The sequence below is a fragment of the Nomascus leucogenys genome, chromosome 14, assembly GCF_006542625.1.
Source record: "Nomascus leucogenys isolate Asia chromosome 14, Asia_NLE_v1, whole genome shotgun sequence".
Taxonomy (NCBI): Eukaryota; Metazoa; Chordata; class Mammalia; order Primates; family Hylobatidae; genus Nomascus; species Nomascus leucogenys.
Genome location: NC_044394.1, coordinates 73,963,319 through 73,981,636, shown reverse-complemented (window position 1 = coordinate 73,981,636; position 18,318 = coordinate 73,963,319). Strand labels below are relative to the sequence as shown.

Below are 18,318 nucleotides of genomic sequence, written 5' to 3'. Positions count from 1 at the left end.
CTAGGTCTTAATATTCAGTGATAAAGTAATAAAGAACATATTACTCTATAGCATTTGTTTTTTAATATTTTGATAAACTGTATTTCAATCAAATCAATTTCCTTTGTAATCAGACATTTTATTTTATACACTTAAAAAACTTGAAAAGGGGTCCATAGGCTTCACCAGACTGCTAAAGGGGGTGCATGGCACAAAGTGGGCTGAGAACTGTTACACTGCTGGGAAACCTCCTATCCACACAGCCTACTCACTCACCACCCCGTCAGGCTTCCTATTTAGAGAAAAGGCCTTTAGAGACACAGACTTACCAACACATCAGCAGAGGACATCTATTAACTCTCTGGGCTTTTCTTAAATGAATGGACAACAAAGGAATACAAAAGCATGTGACAAAAATCTAGAGCTGGAGTCAGTGAACTACAACCCAAGGGCAAAATCCGCTCTGCCACCTGTGTTTGTAAGCATCCACAAGCTAAGAATGAACTTTACATATTTTTTCATGGTTGAAACAAAAGAAATCAAAAGAATATTTCATGACACTTGAAAACTATATAAAATTCAAATTTCAGAGTCCATAAATACAATTTTATTGGAACATAGGCACACTCATTCATTTATATATTATATGGCCTGCTTCTTTGCTATAACAGCAGAGCTGAGTAGCTGCAAGAGACCTTCATGGCATTCTCATCACTTTGCAGAGATGCTGTTATAAATTGACAACATTTTGAGTGCTTCATTGAGTACCTCATGCCATTTAATTTTTTTTATTTCCAGAGCGTACTTACCACATCAAAACACAAAAAGCAGACTTCAAATGTCAAGTATTTAAAGGCACAGTGAATTGTGGATTATTATACTGTCAAGTCAGATGGCAAATCACTGTGGTTATTATGTAACAATACTACAGTAGTGCTAAAAGAAAACAATGTATGTTGACATTACAGTATTAAGCATTTCATCACAATATTCCCAATTCATGAGAGTAACAGAAAAATTAGAAAAATTTACTCCAGCTCTCTTCTGATTAAAATTAAGTTTTAAAAAAAATTAGACAATTTAAAATAAATGATCACATCCACAGATTTCTTTCTTTCCAAAAATAAAACAAAAACAAAGCTATAATCAAAGTAAGTTTCATTTGTAGCCAAAGAAAGCTTATAGTGAGTTAATTAAATCATGATTGATTACAGCAGTTAAAGAAATCTGTCCAGAGAAAATAAAGTTCTTAAGACAAGTGGCCTTTTGGCAAGAACAGCTGCTCAAAGATATGAGGAAACTGGAGCTTCATCAGACAATTTAAAACCAGGTAAACACTTTCCAGTGGTTTTCCTTGGCTTTTAATGAGTTCACAGGTGTTACTGACACTGCTCGGTATCACTGTGCTGTTCAAAGTTAAAATAGGAACAAGATCTCCATACCTACATTAATTTGCAGCAGATATATTTTGCATACCCAAACAGTTCCAGAGTGTTTTTTCAGACTTTAAAGTAAGTGCTTCAAAATCCATTTAACTATGCAACTGAGGAGCTTCCACCTAACCTTTGATTGGCAGTGATTCATCTGCAATGTAGTAACATGCTAAAAGACAAATCTAAGAGAAGAATCGAATAAAGTTCCATAAATGTCTTCCAAGCAATGAATATGCTCAATTAAAATCATATTCTGGTGAACTGATATCAGTATTTGGCAATATCCATCTGTAGTGAAAAGACATTTTCAGAGATGAAATAAAGTCTTATTATATATCAGCTTAACAGATGAATCTTTGCAATCAATTTTGATAAGGAACAGTAACTTTGAACCCCAATTAAGCAAATAATTACCTCACAAAGAAGAATCCCATTCTTCTCATTAGAATTGTATTAAAAAACAATTATTATTATGTACTGAAGTCTATCAGTCAAAGGCTGTGTTGTGGAAACTTGTTTTCTCTCCTTCATTATAAGTACCTAAATAACATCCTCGATTTTGCTTCTTGCCTTAAAAACCTAAAATATTTATTGTCTTGTCCTTTATAGAAAATGCTTACTGATTCCTGATCTACAGAACATAACAAAAAAGCAAGAAAATAACTGAAAAACAGATCCAGAAGAAGCAACTATCATTTGAGAAAAAACTTGAAAATTAAAAAATACACAAATATTAAAAATATATTCAAAAACAATGTTAGAAAGCTATCAAAACAAGAATAAGATCTTAGTTAAATTGTAATTTATGAAATAACGATAAATAGAAACAGAGGAAATATCTTGGGATATAAAGAAAAAAGATAAAAAATAAGAGATATGTCTCATATAAAAGGATATGAGTAAATAATCTCACCACAATAGCACTAAGCAGAATGAATGAAAAAAGATTCACAATCTCATAGTTAAGACTGCCAAGAACGAAGAGAAGAGCCTTAAAGCTTCCAGACAAAACAGGATACTTACAAAGATATTAGAATGAAATTGGTAAATTTCACCTTTGTAACACTGGATAGTAGAAGACAATGGAGCAGTAACCTCAAACTTAATTCTATTTCAGCCAAACTATCAACAATAAGGATAAATTCAAGATATTTTCAGAAATGTTAACAAGAACTCAAAAATCTGTCTTCCATGCATCCCTACAGATGGGTGTATGCCAACCAATGAGAAACCAACAGCTAGAAAATGATACTTAAAAAAATATTATTCACAATAGTTTCATTAAACACTTAGCAATAAATATAACAAAAGGTATATAAGATGTGAGATATCTACAAAGAAAGTTATAGGCCTACCTTAATTAATGTCCTTCATTTTACTGTGTGTCACAAATAACACATTTCTTTTACAAATTGAAGGTCTGTGGCAACCCTGCATTGAACAAGTCTATTGGCACCATTTTTTGAAAAGCATGTGTTCACTCTGTGTCTCTGTGTCACATTTTGGTAATTCTCGCAATGTATCTGTTATAGCGATCTGTGATCAGTGGTCTTTGATGTTACTATTGTAATTTTTGAGGGGGTGCCATGAACCAAGCCCACATAAGATGGCGAACTTAATCGATAAATGTTGCATGTGTTCTGACGGCTCCACCAACCAGCCATTCTCCTGTCTTTCTCCTTCCCTCTCCCCTCAGGCTTCCCTATTCCCTGAGACACTAAGATACTGAAATTAGACTAATTAATAACCCTACAATGGCTTCTAAGTGTTCAAGGGAAAGGAAGAATCATATGTCTCTATTGAAATCAAAAGCTAGAAATGATTTAAGCTTAGGAAGGCATGTCAAAAGCCAAGACAAGCTGAAAGCTAGGCCTCGTAAGCCAAATAGCCAACTTGTGAATGCAAAGGGAAGGTTCCTGAAGGAAATTAAAAGTGCTACTCCAGTGAACACACTAATGATATGAACACAAAACAGCCTTATTGCTGATACAGAGGAAGTTGTATTGGTCTGGATAGAAGATCAAACCAGTCACAACATTCCCTTAAGCCAAAGCCTAATCCAGGGCAAGTCCCTAACTCTCTTCAATTCTATGAAGGTGGAAAAAGGTGAGGAAGCTGCAGAAGAAAAGCCTGAAGTTAGCAGAGGTTGGTTCTTGAGGTTTATGGATAGAAGATGTCTCCATCACATAAAAGTGCACGACAGGCCAGGCGCGGTGGCTCACGCTTATAATCCCAGCACTTTGGGAGGCCGAGGCGGGCAGATCACTTGAGGCCAGGGGTTCAAGACCAGCCTAGCCAACATGGTGAAACCCTGTCTCTATTAAAAATACAAAAATTAGCCGGGTGTGATGGTGCACACCTGTAGTCCCAGCTACTCAGGAGGCTGAGGCAGGAGAATCGCTTGAACCCAGGAGGCAGAGGATGCAGTGAGCCAAGGTAATGCCAATGCACTCCAGCCTGGGTGACAGAGCAAGACTCCATCTCAAAATGCAATGTGCATGATGAAGCAACAAGTGCTGATGTAAAAGCTGCAAATTATCCAGAAGATCTAGCTAAGATCATTGATAAAGGTGGCCACACTAAACAACAGATTTTCAATGTAAATAAAACAGCCTTTTGTTGGAAGAAGATGCCACTTAGGACTTTCATAACTAGAGAGAAGTCAATACCTCAATTCAAAGAATACCCTGACTTCACCACTACAATCTATGCATGTAACAAAATCGCACTTGCACCCCATAAATTTATACAAATAAAATACTTTAAAAGGCTTCAAAAAGATACGCTAACTCTTGTTAGGAGCTAACGCAGCTGGTGACTTTAAGTTGAAACCAATGCTCATTTACCAATTTGAAAGTTCTAGGGCCCTTAAGAATTATGCTAAATATACTCTGCCTGTGCTCTATATATGGAGCAACAGAGCCTAGATGGCAGTATATCTGTTTACAGCATGGTTTACTGAATATTTTAAGCCCACTGTTGAGACCTAGTGCTCAGAAAAAATATCCTTTTCAAAATACTCCTGCTCATTGACAATGCACCCAGTCACCCAAGAGCTCTGGTGGAGATGAATGTTTTCATGTCCACAAACACAACAACCATTCTGCAGCTTATGGATCAAGGAATAATTGACTTTCAAGTCTTATTTAAGAAATAAATACACTTTTTTAAGGTTATAGTTGCCATGGAAAGTGATTTCTCTGATGGATCTGGGCAGAGTAAATTGAAAACCTAGAAAGGATTCACAATTTTAGCTGCCATTAAGAACATTCGTGATTCATGGCAGAAGGTCAAATATCAACATTAACAGGAGTTTGAAAGAAGGTGATTGCAACCCTCAGGGATGACTTTGAGGAGTTCAAGACTTCAGTAGAGGAAGTAATTGCAGGTGTGGTGGAAAAGCAAGAGAACTAGAATTAGAAGTGGAGAATGAAGACGTGACTGAATTCCTGCAACTTCATGATCAAACTTGAACAGATGAGGAGCTGCTTCTTACGAGTGAACAAAGTGGTTTCTTGAGATGCAATCTATTTCTGGTGAAGATGCTATGAACATTGTTGAAATGACAACAGATTTAGAATATTATATAAACCTAGTTGATAAAGGAGTGGCAGGGGTTGAGACGATTGACTCCAATTTTGAAATTTTTACTGTGGGTAAAATGGTATCAAACAGCATCACATACTACAGAGAAATCTTTTGTAAAAGGAGAAGTCAATTGAGGTGACAAACTTTACTGCTGTCCTATTTTAAGAAATTGCCAGAGCCACCTCAATGTTTAGCAATCACCACTCTCAGCAGCTATCAACACTGAGGCAAGACCCTCTGTCATCAAAAAGATGACTCTCTGACTGTTCACATTTTTTAGCTACAAAGAATTTTTAATTAAGATATATACTGTTTTCTAAAATATAATGGTATTGGACACCTAACAGACTACCATATAGTATAAACGTAACTTTTATATGCACTGGGAAACCAAAACATTCCTATGCCTAGCTTTACTGCAATATTTGTTTTATTGTGGTGGTATGAAATCAAACCCTCATGCTCTTTCTTAACTTGCAAAGTGTTTACCTGGGTATTCTCTTTTAAATAAGCTATGGCCAGGCATGGTGGCTCACACCTGTAATCCCAGCAGTTTGGGAGGCCGAGGCGGGCCAATCACTTGAGCTCAGGAGTTCGAGACCAGCCTGGCCAAGATGGCAAAAATCCATCTCTACTAAAAATACAAAAATTAGCCAGGCAAGGTGGGTGCCAGGCACCTGTAATCCCAGCTACTCAGGAGGCTGAGGCAGGAGAATTGCTTGAACCTGGGAGGTGGAAGTTGCAGAGCCAAGATTTTGCTACTTTACTGCAGACTGTGCAACAGAGTGAGACTCTGTCTCAAAAATAAATAAGTTAATTAATTAATTAGCTGTGATATTTATTTGATAATGTATTCACCTTTTACACACTTGTGAGTGAAGAGCCTGCACTGAAGCAAGCCTGGTTGAGAATAACCTAGGAGTCCATCTTCTCACAGTACTGTTTTGTGGAAACTACATAAGACAATTGTAGAATGTTGTTTCTGCATGTCTGCTGTGGAAGGTTATAATATATAATACAAAGTCTGGAGGGGCTAAAAGTGGGCAAAAAGACTGAGGCCTATGTGACTCAAGCAGTATAAAAAACTTACGGGAAGCTGAAGTTGCAATTTCTTGTCGTCAACCTTGGCTCTTATCTTTGGAACCCGCATAGGCCCCAAAGGGGAAAAGAAGTTGCTTACTTGGGTAGCTGAGAGGCTTCCAAGAAGATGAAGATACTGTACCTGCTTTATCATCTGTCCTGTATTCTTTTATAAAGCTAAGGAGGCTGGGCATGGTGGCTCACACCTATAATCCCAGCACTTCAGGAGGCTGAGGCTGGCAGATCACTTGAGCTCTGGAGTTTGAGATCAGCCTGGGCAACATGGTGAAACCCTGTCTCTGCTAAAAGTACAACAATTAGCCAGGTGTGGTGGCATCTGCCTGTAGTCCCAGCTACTTGGGAGGCTGAGGTGGGAAAATTGCTTGAACCTGGGAGAAGGAGGTTGCAGTGAGCCAAGATCATGCTACCACACTCCAGCCTGGGTGACAGAGACAGAAAGAAAAGAAAGAAAAAGAAAAAGCAAGCAAGCAAGCAAGCTAAGTAAAAGATATACTATTAAAGTCTATTTCTGTCTTATAAGTCTCAGTGACAATTTAACCCATTCTTCTATAGTGTGTTAAAATTCAATTTTTTTTTTTTGAGACGGAATTTTGCTCGTTGCCCAGGCTGGAGTGCAATGGCATGATATCGGCTCACCGCAACCTCTGCCTCCCGGGTTTAAGCGATTCTCCTGCCTCAGCCTCCCGAGTAGCTGGGATTACAGGTGCCTGCCACCGCGCCCGGCTAATTTTGTATTTTTAGTAGAGATGGGGTTTCTCCATGTTCAAAAACAGAAAAGAAGGGCAAGACAGGAATAGACATTATGTTTGTTATGAGTTGAACTGCACCCTCCCAAAATTCTTATAATGAACTTCTAACCCCTAATACCTCAGAATGTGACCTTTTTTGGAAATAGGGCCATTGCAAGTGTAATTAATTAAGATTAGGTCATTAGGGTGGGCCCTAGTCCAGTGACTGATTTCCTTATAAAAAAGGAAAATTCAGCCGGGCACAGTGGCTCAGGCCTGTAATCCTAGCACTTTGGGAGGCCGAGGCGGTCAGATTGCTTGACCCCAGGAGTTCGAGACCAGCCTGGGCAACATGGCGAAACCCCATGTATGTTTTGTCTCTACAAAAAACATAAAAATTAGCTGGGCATGGTGGTGCACACCTGTAATCCCAGCTACTTGGGAAGCTGAGAATTGCTTGAGTCCAGACGGAGGTTGCCGTGAGCAGAGATTGTGCCACTGCACTCCAACCTGGGTGACAGAGAAAGACTCTGTCTCAAAAAAAGGAAATTCAGACAATTCAGACAATTCAGACACAGGCATACAGGGAGAACACCATGTGAATATGAAGGCAGAAATCAGGATGATACTTTTGCAAGCCATCACAAAAGATTGCCAGCACTCCATCAGGAGCTAGGGGAGACGAATGAATAGATTCTTCCCCACAGCCCTCAGAAGGAACCAACCCTGCCAACACCTTGTGTTGGGACCTCCAGCCTCCAGAACCTTGAGACAATAAAGTTCTGGGTTTTTTGTTTTTGTTTTTGTTTTGAGATGGAGTCTCGCTTTGTTGCCCAGGCTGGAGTGCAGTGGCAGGATTTTGGCTTACTGCAACCTCTGCCTCCTGGGTTCAAGTGATTCTTCTGCCTCAGCCTCCCTAGTAGCTAGGACTACAGGTGCGTGCCACCATGCCTGGCTAAATTTTTTTGTATTTTTAGTAGAGACGGGTTTCACCATATTGGCCAGGCTGGTCTCGAACTCTTGACCTCGTGATCCATCCACCTTGGCCTCCCAAAGTGCTGGGACTACAGGCATGAGCCACTGCGCCCGGCCAAGTTCTGTTGTTTAAGCCACCCAGTCTGTGGTACCTTGTTATGGCAGCCCTAATGAACTAATATGGGCTTTAAGCTATAAATCACTAAGGTTGGTTAAGTTAACAAATCATAACCCTCAAAAATGTTAACCCAACTTGAAAGAAGCTTTTGAAACTGTTTACAGTCCATTTCAGAAATAACAAAAATTGAAATAAATGCAATTATTAAAAATACGTCATGTTAAATGACAATAAAGTTATTAAATAATAATTTATTTAGAAAGTATAACCAGTTTTCTTTGATATTAAGTAACTGGGTCCCAAATGCTGGTAAAATGAGACAAGTAGGATCCTTCATTAATTTCTCATATCCATTTCTATCTGTTTTTTCTTTTTTTGTTGTTCCATGTGAACCTGAGAAAAAAAAATCTGCGTTTTCAACTTAAACAGTTGTCAACTTAATCTTACTTTTTTGGGAATTTGCTCGCACTCCAGTTTAATTTTCTCTTCTTGTGTTTCTTCTACTTCTGTATCTATTTCATCATCGATTCTGTAGCAAAAATATCAAATAACACAAAAGAGTTTTTTCAACCTGAAGTGTTCATACCACAGCATTACAATTCACTGCTTTGGCTTGTCTTCAACTTACCCGCAAAGAAATTACAAATTCAAATTCTACACCAAATACTCCAGAAAATGTACAAAATTATGATGACCAATAAATGTCAATATATATTTATGAATAGCCTGTAAAATTTTAGATTATACAACCTTAATGTTCAAGTATTAGCAGCTACATAAATCATTCATTCATCCATCATTCCATTAATTCAACAACTACTAAGTACCCACTATGTACGAGGCTCCAGGCCTTAGGCCCTGGACTACAACAATGAAAAATACAGACCCTGTCACTGTCTTCTGAGAGCTTTCTATCTCCTTGGGAGAAAAAAATAAAGCTATTTCAATATGGTATGGTAAGTATGGGGGCATATACATGGAACACAACCCAGACTTGGGGATCAAAGGCATTCAGAGCCTAAATGATACTTATGGGTTAGCCAAAAAAGAGGAAAGAGGAATGTGAGAGAGAAGGGTATTTTAGGCAGAATGCAGAGTGCCTTTTGAGATTAGGAGCGAGACAAACACATTTAAGTGTAAAGATGAAAAAGAAAAACTGTTTTCAGACTTACAGGACTGAGAAGTTGACCATGCATATATATAATAGTCTGAGACAATTACTTGAGGATATTCCAGCAAAACTAAATATGAACCCAAGAGGGATGGGAAATATAAGAAACTGGTGAATAAAATGTATAGATGTATCTGAATAATGGCAAAGCTCCCAAGTATGTGCCCTACAATCACACTGTTATTCAACACTGCCCATTCTAAATAGATGTCTGCTTTCACTGTTAAGGTCTGCAATACTCAGCACCCATATTAGACCTATGAGCAGGATAGGACAGAGTTGACCACCTCTTCTCTGTAAAACATGTTCTTTACTTAGCTTCAGAGATAGTGGACTCTTCTAGTTTCTTCTTTCCATAGCTACTACTTCTCAGTCTCCTTTGTTGGTTCCTCATCTTCACAGCTTTCTAAGTTAGTTCTCACCTCTTCTCTTCTTTGTCTATATTCTCATCTATATTCTCATTCCAGGCTATCCCTTTCTATATCATCACTATGAATATCATCTGTACGTAGTTGATTTTCAATATCCAAGTTTCCAACCCAAACCCCTCTTCTTAAAACCAAACAGAGCTAACTTCCTAGTCAACATAACCACCTGAACATCTACTAGACATATGTAATCTTAAAACATCCAACACTGAACTCTTGCTCTTCTCTCTGAAGCCTAATCCTTCTTGCTATCTAAAACGGCAATGCCATCCCTCTCAAGATCCCTACCAAAACCTTAAAGTCAATCTTGATTCCTCTCTCACATCCCCATCCAATCTCTGAGGAAATCCAGTTTATTCTATCTTCAAAGTACCCACGTTTGACCACTTCTTGCCACTAATACAACAAGCTGCTCTGGCACCCTTACATTCTACTCTCAACACAACTAGAATGACCCTGCTAAAATATTTCAAATGTCACTCTGCTGAAAAACCCTCCAATGGTCTCTTGTCTCATTCAAAGTAAAAGCCAAAGTCCTTATTTTGGCACCTACCAGTTCCTCCATGATTGGGCTCCCCTAACCCTACCCCAATACCTCGCAGACTTTCAAGTCCCTCTTACTCCACCCCAGCTGTCCTTCTGGCAACTTTGCTCCCCTAACCCAATCACACAAAGCTCACTCCCCCTGAGGACCTTTACACAGACTCCTCTCCACCCCTCTAGACTATGAAACCCCCTCACCTCCTTCAGGTCCCTACACAGATTTTTAAAACTTACCAATGTTATCAGTGAGGCTTTCTTTATCTACCTTCTTAAAATATCTACACCCTCCTGGCCGGGCGCGGTGGCTCACGCCTGTAATCCCAGCACTTTGGGAGGCTGAGGCAGGCAGGTCACAAGGTCAGAAGATCAAGACCATCCTGGCTAACACGGTGAAACCCCGTCTCTACTAAAAATACAAAAAAATTAGTCGGGCGTGGTGGCGGGCGCCTGTAGTCCCAGCTACTCGGGAGGCTGAGGCAGGAGAATGGTGTGAACCTGGGAGGCAGAGCTTGCAGTGAGCCGAGATCGCGCCACTGTACCCCAGCCTGGGGGACAGAGTCAGACTCTGCTCAAAAAAAAACAAAAACAAAAACAAAAAAACTACCCCTCCCTGCCATCCCACCAGTACTTATTTTCCCCTTACCCTTCATTCATTTTCTCAGGGCATTTAGTACCACCTAAAATATGATATATTTATGTATGTCTCCCCCTTCCCCTAATAATGTAAATTCATTACTACAGAAATTTTCATCTCTTCTTCATTTACTACTATATCCCCAAGGCCGTAGCAGGTGCTCAATACGATTTTTTGAATGAATGAGAAGTATTCCCATCACAAATTACTCGGAAAAAAAACAGAAACCATATGAGAAAAGACTGATTCATTTGACTGCATAAAACAAAACCACAACATCCCCATTCCTTTTTACACTGAAAAATAATGCCATAGGCAAAGACAAATGACAATTGGGAGTAAAGTATTCGCAGATAAGAGATCCTAGAATTTGAAAAAGACCAAAAAGGAGAAAAATGGGCAAATAATATGGACAGCTCACCATACTTCCATACCATCCTTCACCCATCATTTTGGCAAAATTCCAAGTGTCTTTTATGTATTGCAGTCAAGTTTTTGGGAATGGAGCTTTTGTCCAATACACTTTGAAACTGATAGCTGCTGTTGGGATTTTTACATGTTGCTATTACCTTTTTTTGTGATGAATTCTTATGGATTTTTTTAATGTATCAATTAGTACCAGTTATTTTTCTTAGTAAATTATATCATCTGCAAGTAACTAGTGTCTTTGTCTCTTTCCAATTATAGGCCTTATTTTATTTTAGTCATTTTGCATGAGAAGCTTGGTGGTAAAATCATGGATCCTGGACATAGCTCTTTCACTTACACTGTGCAATCTCGGCAGGTTATTTAGCCTCCCCGTGCCTCAGTTTTCCCATCTGTAAAACGAGGAGAGCATCATCTTCTCTTTAAGTTTGTTTTGAGGATTAAATGATTTATTTCATGTAAAGCACAAGGTAAAACTCTGGATGATCAGTTAAGGTAAAATTTGAGATAGTGAACAGCTGAGCAATATTGAGAGGTAAAATCAATCACAATTGGAAACATATCTCAGTTGAGGGAAATAAAAGACGTAGGTTTAAGAACAAAGATGGTGGTTTTTAGCATTTCAAATCACTGTACACTGCTCCAAAAATATAATCTACAAATTAGGGCCATTTGACCAAGAGTCTCACTTGCTTTTCCAATCTAATGGAAATATTAAGTCCAAATGATGTCTGTTGCTTTCTTGTAGTCTTTCGGGTCTTTCCATGCAAATCAGTGGACTAATGGCAGAGTATTCCCTATTCTTTACCTTTTAATAAACTTGTGGTTTCATCCTTTCTACAGAAAACAGCCTAGCATGTGCCAGTGAAAAAGGTCAAATCAGTGTCCTTTGGGAATTTACGTTCTCGTGGAAACAGGCAACGATGGTAAAGACAGACGCTACGGGGCCACAGAGGCGGGCTCCTAACCCGCTGCTGTGCAGAGAAAGGGGCGCATCCCGGAGCCTTCTCGCCTCCACCCCGCTCCCCCGCCCAGGCTCTCGACAGCCCCGGCCGTGGCGGCCTACGCCTGAGCCCCGTGTTCAGCTTCTGCTCCCACCCGGACCCCGCACCTCTATAGGTCAGACGGTGGCGCCCGGCCGGCCCACGTGCTCCCCACGGGCCCTCGCGACGCGGCCCGGACGTGGCCCCTGACTGCCTCCAATCCAGAAGAAACTAAGAGGCGGAGTCCCGCTGAGCCCCTGCATTCAAAGGATGAAAAGATGTGAGATCACCTTTCGTCAGAGTCCGTGGCCGTTTTGCCGAGGGCCGGGTTGGGGGGTTTTGAGAAAAGATTCTCAAAATCCATGACCCAGACAGGTCCTCCCTTTCGCGAGCCGGGAAGCTACAGAGTAACAACCCGAGAGAGTGACAACCCGAGAGAGTAACAACCCGGACGCGACTAGACGGACTCAGAGCCCGGCCAGGGCCACAGGCTCCGCCCCGCGCAGCCAACCGCCCCGCACATGCGCTGCGCCGCCCTCCGCGACTCTGGGCAAGGCCGCTCTCTCCCTGCCTCCTTCGCTTCGGCTCTGCGCAGGCGCCGCGGTGGTTGCCCTTCCGTAAGCTTTTTTGTCCATCACCTCAGATAGTAGAATTTTGTTTATTTATTTAATTTAATTAATTAATTTATTTATTTATTTAAAGACAGAGTCTAGCTCTGTCGTCCAGGCTGGAGTGCAGTGGCGTGATCTTGGTTCACTGCAACCTCCGCCTCCCGGGTTCAAGCAAGTCTCCTGCTTCAGCCTCCTGAGTAGCTAGGATTACAGGTGCCCGCCACCACGCCCAGCTAATTTTTGTATTTTTAGTAGAGAAGGGATTTCACCATGTTGGCCAGGATGGTCTCGATCTCTTGACCTCGTGATCCGCCCGCCCCAGCCTTCCAAAGTGCTGGGATTACAGGCATGAGCCACAGCGCCCAGCCCCAGCCCAGAATTTTTAAAATGAGTTGTTAGGATTCTGCTTTCACCTTGGTAAAAACTCTTCCATCAAAATCACAGTATTTCTAAGAGATGGTAGTAACAGCTAACATTTATCTGAGCACTCCACTACTATTCCTTAGAAATAGCGTTTCATATGTTAGCTAACTTAATCCTCACAACGGCCCTGTAAAAGATGTTCTATTACCATTCACATTTTTGAAATGAATAAACAGATGTGTAGTCAGGTAATGTAACTTGTAGGGTCTCTACATTTGAATGGGAATTAAAATGAATACACAAGTAACCTCAAGACAGAAAAGTCCATTAAAAAGTACCAAATACTAAGAGGATTCAGAAGAGGGAAAAAATTGCATCCAGTTGGGAAGGCTTCTTAATAAGGGAGTATTTGAGCTGGGTCTTGAGATATTTCCATAGGAAAAGATGAAGTGGGCATTCCAAGTAGAGAGAATTGTATGAAGGCAAGAAAATAGAGCATGCTGTTGCAGAACAGGGAATTGCTCAGTTTTGCTCAATGTATGCCATTTAAGGGACTAGTAGAAAGGAAGGCTCAAACCCTAGGTTGGGCCAGTGATAGAGAACCTGACTTGCTTCTGTAAGTGAAGGGATTGTTTGATTCTTGGCATGAATCAGGATCCCTTTACCGATTAGTGAAGGGAACTATAAGCCAGACATCTTCCCCAGGGAAATTCTACTTTCCCATGTTGTTTATATTATAGGCCATCACCTATGGAACATGAATCATTACTAAAAATTGAGAGGAAAAATTGAATTAAGGAGATAAAAACTAGAATTACCCCCTCTTTAGCAGGAAGCATTATTATAGAACTCATTGTTACCATACACACTTTTTTATATAAAACGTCCAGCATACAGCAAAAGATAACCAGACACAAATGAAAATTAGATTGGTAGGTAAAAAGCAGCTAAAACATCTGACCTGCAAAGGCATCAGACACTAGCATTTTCAGACAAAGACTATATAAAAGGCTACATATGTTTGTGTTAGATTGATGCCAAAAATGGCCCCAAATTCTCCAACCTTCCCTGTATCCATGTCCTTCGCAATGTGACTTTGCAGCTCCTCCCACAAAGAGGTAGGATCTATTTCACCTCCTCTTTAATCTGAGTTGACTTTGCCTGATAGAATGGCTTGTCTTAACTAGTAGAATGCAGAGGTGGCCTGCCAATACCAACCCAAGGCCCCAAGAGGCTTTGTATGTGTCTGCTGTCTCTTATATGCCTGCCTTCTTCAGGACAATAAGCTCAGGCTACCCTGCTGACGATAAGGGAGAGGCATGTGGAAGATAAGGCTAACGGAGGAGAGCAAAAACACCCAGTCAACAGCTAGCAAAACCCTAAAAGCAAAGCCTCCTAGGCAACATACAGCGGAGCACACACATGATGGAGTCCTGCAGAGAACCGAAGTCTCTCAGATGATCCCAGTCCAAATTACTAACCCACATAATTGTGAGCTAAATAAATGGTTCTTGTTTTAAGCCACTAAGTTTTTAAGTAGTTTACTATATAGTAATATGTAACTAATAAAAAAGCAACTATAAAAAGTGTCATAGAGAAATTGGGGAGAAGTAACCAAGTAGAACTTCTAGAAATAAAAAATATAATACTGAAATTTTTAAAAATCAGTGGATGGGGCCAGGCGCGGTGGCTCATGCCTGTAATCCCAGCACTTTGGGAAGCCAAGGCCGGTGGATCACGAGTTCAAGAGACAGAGACCATCCTGCCAACATGGTGAAACCCTGTCTCTAATAAAAATACAAAAATCAGCTGGGTGGGGTGGTGTGCGCCTGTAGTCCCAGCTACTCGGGAGTCTGAGGCAGGAGAATCGCTTGAACTCGGGAGGCGGAGGTTGCAGTGAGCCGAAATCGCGCCACTGCACTCCAGCCTGGGAGACAGAGTGAGACTGTCTCAAAAAAAAAAAAAAAAAAAAAAAAAACAGTGGATGGTGTGTTCATATTAAAATGTGTTTAAAAATTCCTTAACACTTCTCCCTGCAAAAGTTGGAGATTTAGTCCCCTCTTCTTTAATGTGGATAGGATTTACTGATTTATTTCTAACAAATACAATGTGGCAAAAGTGATGATGCATGATTTCTGAGGTCCTAAGAAGACATTGTAGTTTCTGCCTTATTCTCTTGAATCATCTGCATGAAGGGAAGTCAGTCACCATGTCATGAATCACTCAGGCAGCCTGTGGAGAGCCAGCCATATGGGTGAGGTACCTTGGAAACAGATCTCCCAGCACTAAGCAAGCCAGAAGACATCTTGACAGTAGTCCCATGAGAAACTGTGGGACAGAACCACCCAGCTAAGTAGCTTGCAGATTCATGACCCACAGAGGATATAAGAAGATTAATGTTGGGTCAGGTGTAGTGGTTCACACCTGTAATCCCAGCACTTTGGGAGGCTAAGGCAGGTGGATCACCTCAAGTCAGGAGTTTGAGACCAGCCTGGCCAACATGGTGAAACCCCGTCTCTACTAAAAATACAAAATTAGCTGGGCGTGGTAGCACATGCCTGTAGTCCCAGTTACTTGGGAGGCTGAGGCATGAGAATCCCTTGAACCCAGGAGGCGGAGTTTGCAGTGAGCCGAGATCACTCCATTGCACCCCAGCCTGGGCAACAAGAGTGAAACTCTGTCTCAAAACATAATAATAATAATAATAAAGAAGATCAATGTTTATTTTTTTAACCACAAAGTTTTAGGCTAATTTGCTATCCTGTATAGCAATAGATAAGTGAAATTCCCTATTATTATAAAGCAGATGGCCTAAACATAAAATTATCATATGACCCAGCAATTCCACTCCTAGGTATATACCCAGAAGAATTGAAAACAGGGACTGAAACATATATTTGTACATTCTTGTTAATTGCAGCGTTATTCACAATAGCCAAAAGGTAGAAACAAACCAAGTGTCCATCCACTAATTAATGGATAAATAAAATGTGATATACACATAGGATATTATTTATCCATAAAAAGGAATGATGCTCTGATACATGCTGTCAGAACTGAATTTTTTATCCTAGCTGAACTTTGAAAACAGTATGCTACATTAAATAAGCCAGGCACAAAAGGACAAATATTGTATGATTCCACTTATACAAAATATCTAGAATAGGGAATTGTATAGAGACAGACAGTAGATTACAGGTTACCAGGGACTGAGAGAGGGTGAAACAGGGAACTGTTGCTTAAAAGTGACAGAATTTCTGTTTGAGTGATGGGAAAGTTTGGAAATACATAAATGGTGATGGTTGCACAACAATGTGAATGTAACTAATGCCACTGAATTATACACTTAAAAATGGCTGGTCAGACACAGTTGCTCACTCCTGTAATCCCAGCACTTTGGGAGGCCAAGGCAGGTGACTCATCTGAGGTCAGGAGTTCGAGACCAGCCTGACCAACATGGTGAAACCCCGTCTCTACTAACAATCCAAAAATTAGCCAGGCGTGGTGGCAGGCGCCTGTAATCCCAGCTACTCGGGAGGCTGAGGCAGGAGAATCGCTTAAACCCGAGAGGCAGAGGTTGTAGTGAGCCGAGATGGCGCCGTTGCACTCCAGCCTGGGCAACAGAGTGAGACTCCGTCTCAAAAAAAAAAAAAAAAAGTGAAATGGCAAATTTTATATTATATTTCTTTTACCAAAATAAAAGCAGCTGGCATGTTAAAATGGTGAAATGGCCTGTGATAACTCAGTTACAGTATGAGCTAGATATAATACCTTATGAGTATGTGCTATAAATCAGCAATCACCAATAGGTGGTGCTGTTTCTCCCATAGCCAGTATACTCGGGGTCTGGGAATCAAGGCTTGCAAGTGGGAATAGATCCTCTCTGTATTATTTCTAGTGATGCCCTAGAATAATGTTTGCTTCCTATCTCCACAACTTTGGGCTCTGCTGGTTTAGAGCAGACTTTTTCAACCTCAACATTATTGTCATTTCCGCCTGGATAATTGGGGACAGTCTTGCGCATTGGAGGAAGCTTGGCAGCATCCCTGGCCTCTGCCGCTAGATGTCAGTAGTGGCTGTTCCCCAGTTGTGGCAACCCAAAATGTCTCCAGACATTACCAAATGTCCTCTGTGGGGAGCAAAATCGTCCTCACTTGAGAACCACTGGTGTACAGTTAATCCCCAAAGTAGGAATGTTTGCATCAAGGGGCATGACAATGAGTCCATTAAACTTGACGTTGAGACTGCCGTTTGGCCACCTTAGGCTCCTCATGCCAGTGCATTAACAGGTAAAGAAGGGGCTTACTGTATTGGCGGGGGTGATTAATCCTAACTATCAAGTTATCCTGACTACAGAATACAGTTAAGGAATAGTATGTCTAGGATGCAGCTGATTTCCTGGGCGGGAGACTAAGTAATCCTATGCTCTATGATTAAAGCTAATAGAAAACACCACCACCACAGGCAGCACTGAAAGTGCCCCAAACCCTTCAGGCATGAAGGTTTGGGTTACCCACCTGTTATCGGAAGGAGAGCACTTGAGTGTAAGTTGTGGTGGTCCTTCGTATTTTCAACAAAGAATTAGACAAAACGCACAAAGTAACAAAGGAATGAAACACAGGGACGAAGCAGCAAAAGCAGGAATGTATTAAAGCGAGAAAGCACTCCACAGGGTGGGAATGGGCCAGAGCAAGCAGCTCAAGGGCCCAGTTGCAAAGTTTTCTGGGTTTTAAGTACTCCTTTTGAGGTGCCTATAGATGAAGGATTTGGTCTCTGGCTAATTAAAGGCTGAGGTGAATTGGCGCCCTATGTAGATGAAGCGATGGTCCCTGCCAGGCCCTCGGCCAATCCAGGACACTTTCCTTTTCCATCTGAGATGTGGTAGATGGGGGAGAGTTGTAGGGAGAGTAGCCTTTGATCCTTTGCTACTCTGGTGTGAGGAGATGGGGGGGAGTTCCTTTTGGTTCAGCTTTAGGATATTTACAGTAATTGGCGTTAGGATCCCTTCCCCCAGACCCAGGTGTTTTCCTTTTGATCCAGCTTTGGGAAGTCAGCATGAATTGGCCTCAGATTCCCTGCCCCCAGACCTTGGTGTTTTTCCTTGATTCAGCACGAATTGGCCTTAAGTTCCCTGCCTCCAGACCCTATTCTCCTGCCTCACACCCAGCAAGGAGTCAAGACCAGCTTGGGAAAGAGAACATGGCAAAGGGTAGGAGCAGAAGGTAGTTGTACAAATA

The 18,318-nt window shown here is 41.1% G+C and overlaps 1 protein-coding gene across 3 annotated transcripts in view; it reads right to left on the bottom strand.

Moving 5' to 3' along the window:
• Nucleotides 1-12,621, bottom strand: part of ZC3H8 (zinc finger CCCH-type containing 8) — a 41,510-nt gene extending 28,889 nt beyond the window's left edge. For 2 of the 3 annotated variants that reach the window (XM_030827821.1, XM_003277675.3), the window contains exons 1-2: nucleotides 12,398-12,621; nucleotides 8,370-8,451 (exon numbers count right to left, since the gene is read on the bottom strand). In XM_030827821.1, coding sequence (XP_030683681.1) covers nucleotides 8,370-8,451; nucleotides 12,398-12,471 — 156 coding nt within the window. In that variant the 5' untranslated portion in view covers nucleotides 12,472-12,621. Of the gene's footprint in view, nucleotides 1-6,222; nucleotides 6,261-8,369; nucleotides 8,452-12,397 lie in introns of those variants that run through there. The other variant, XM_030827822.1, reaches the window with a different exon arrangement.
• Nucleotides 12,622-18,318: the final 5,697 nt, after the last annotated feature.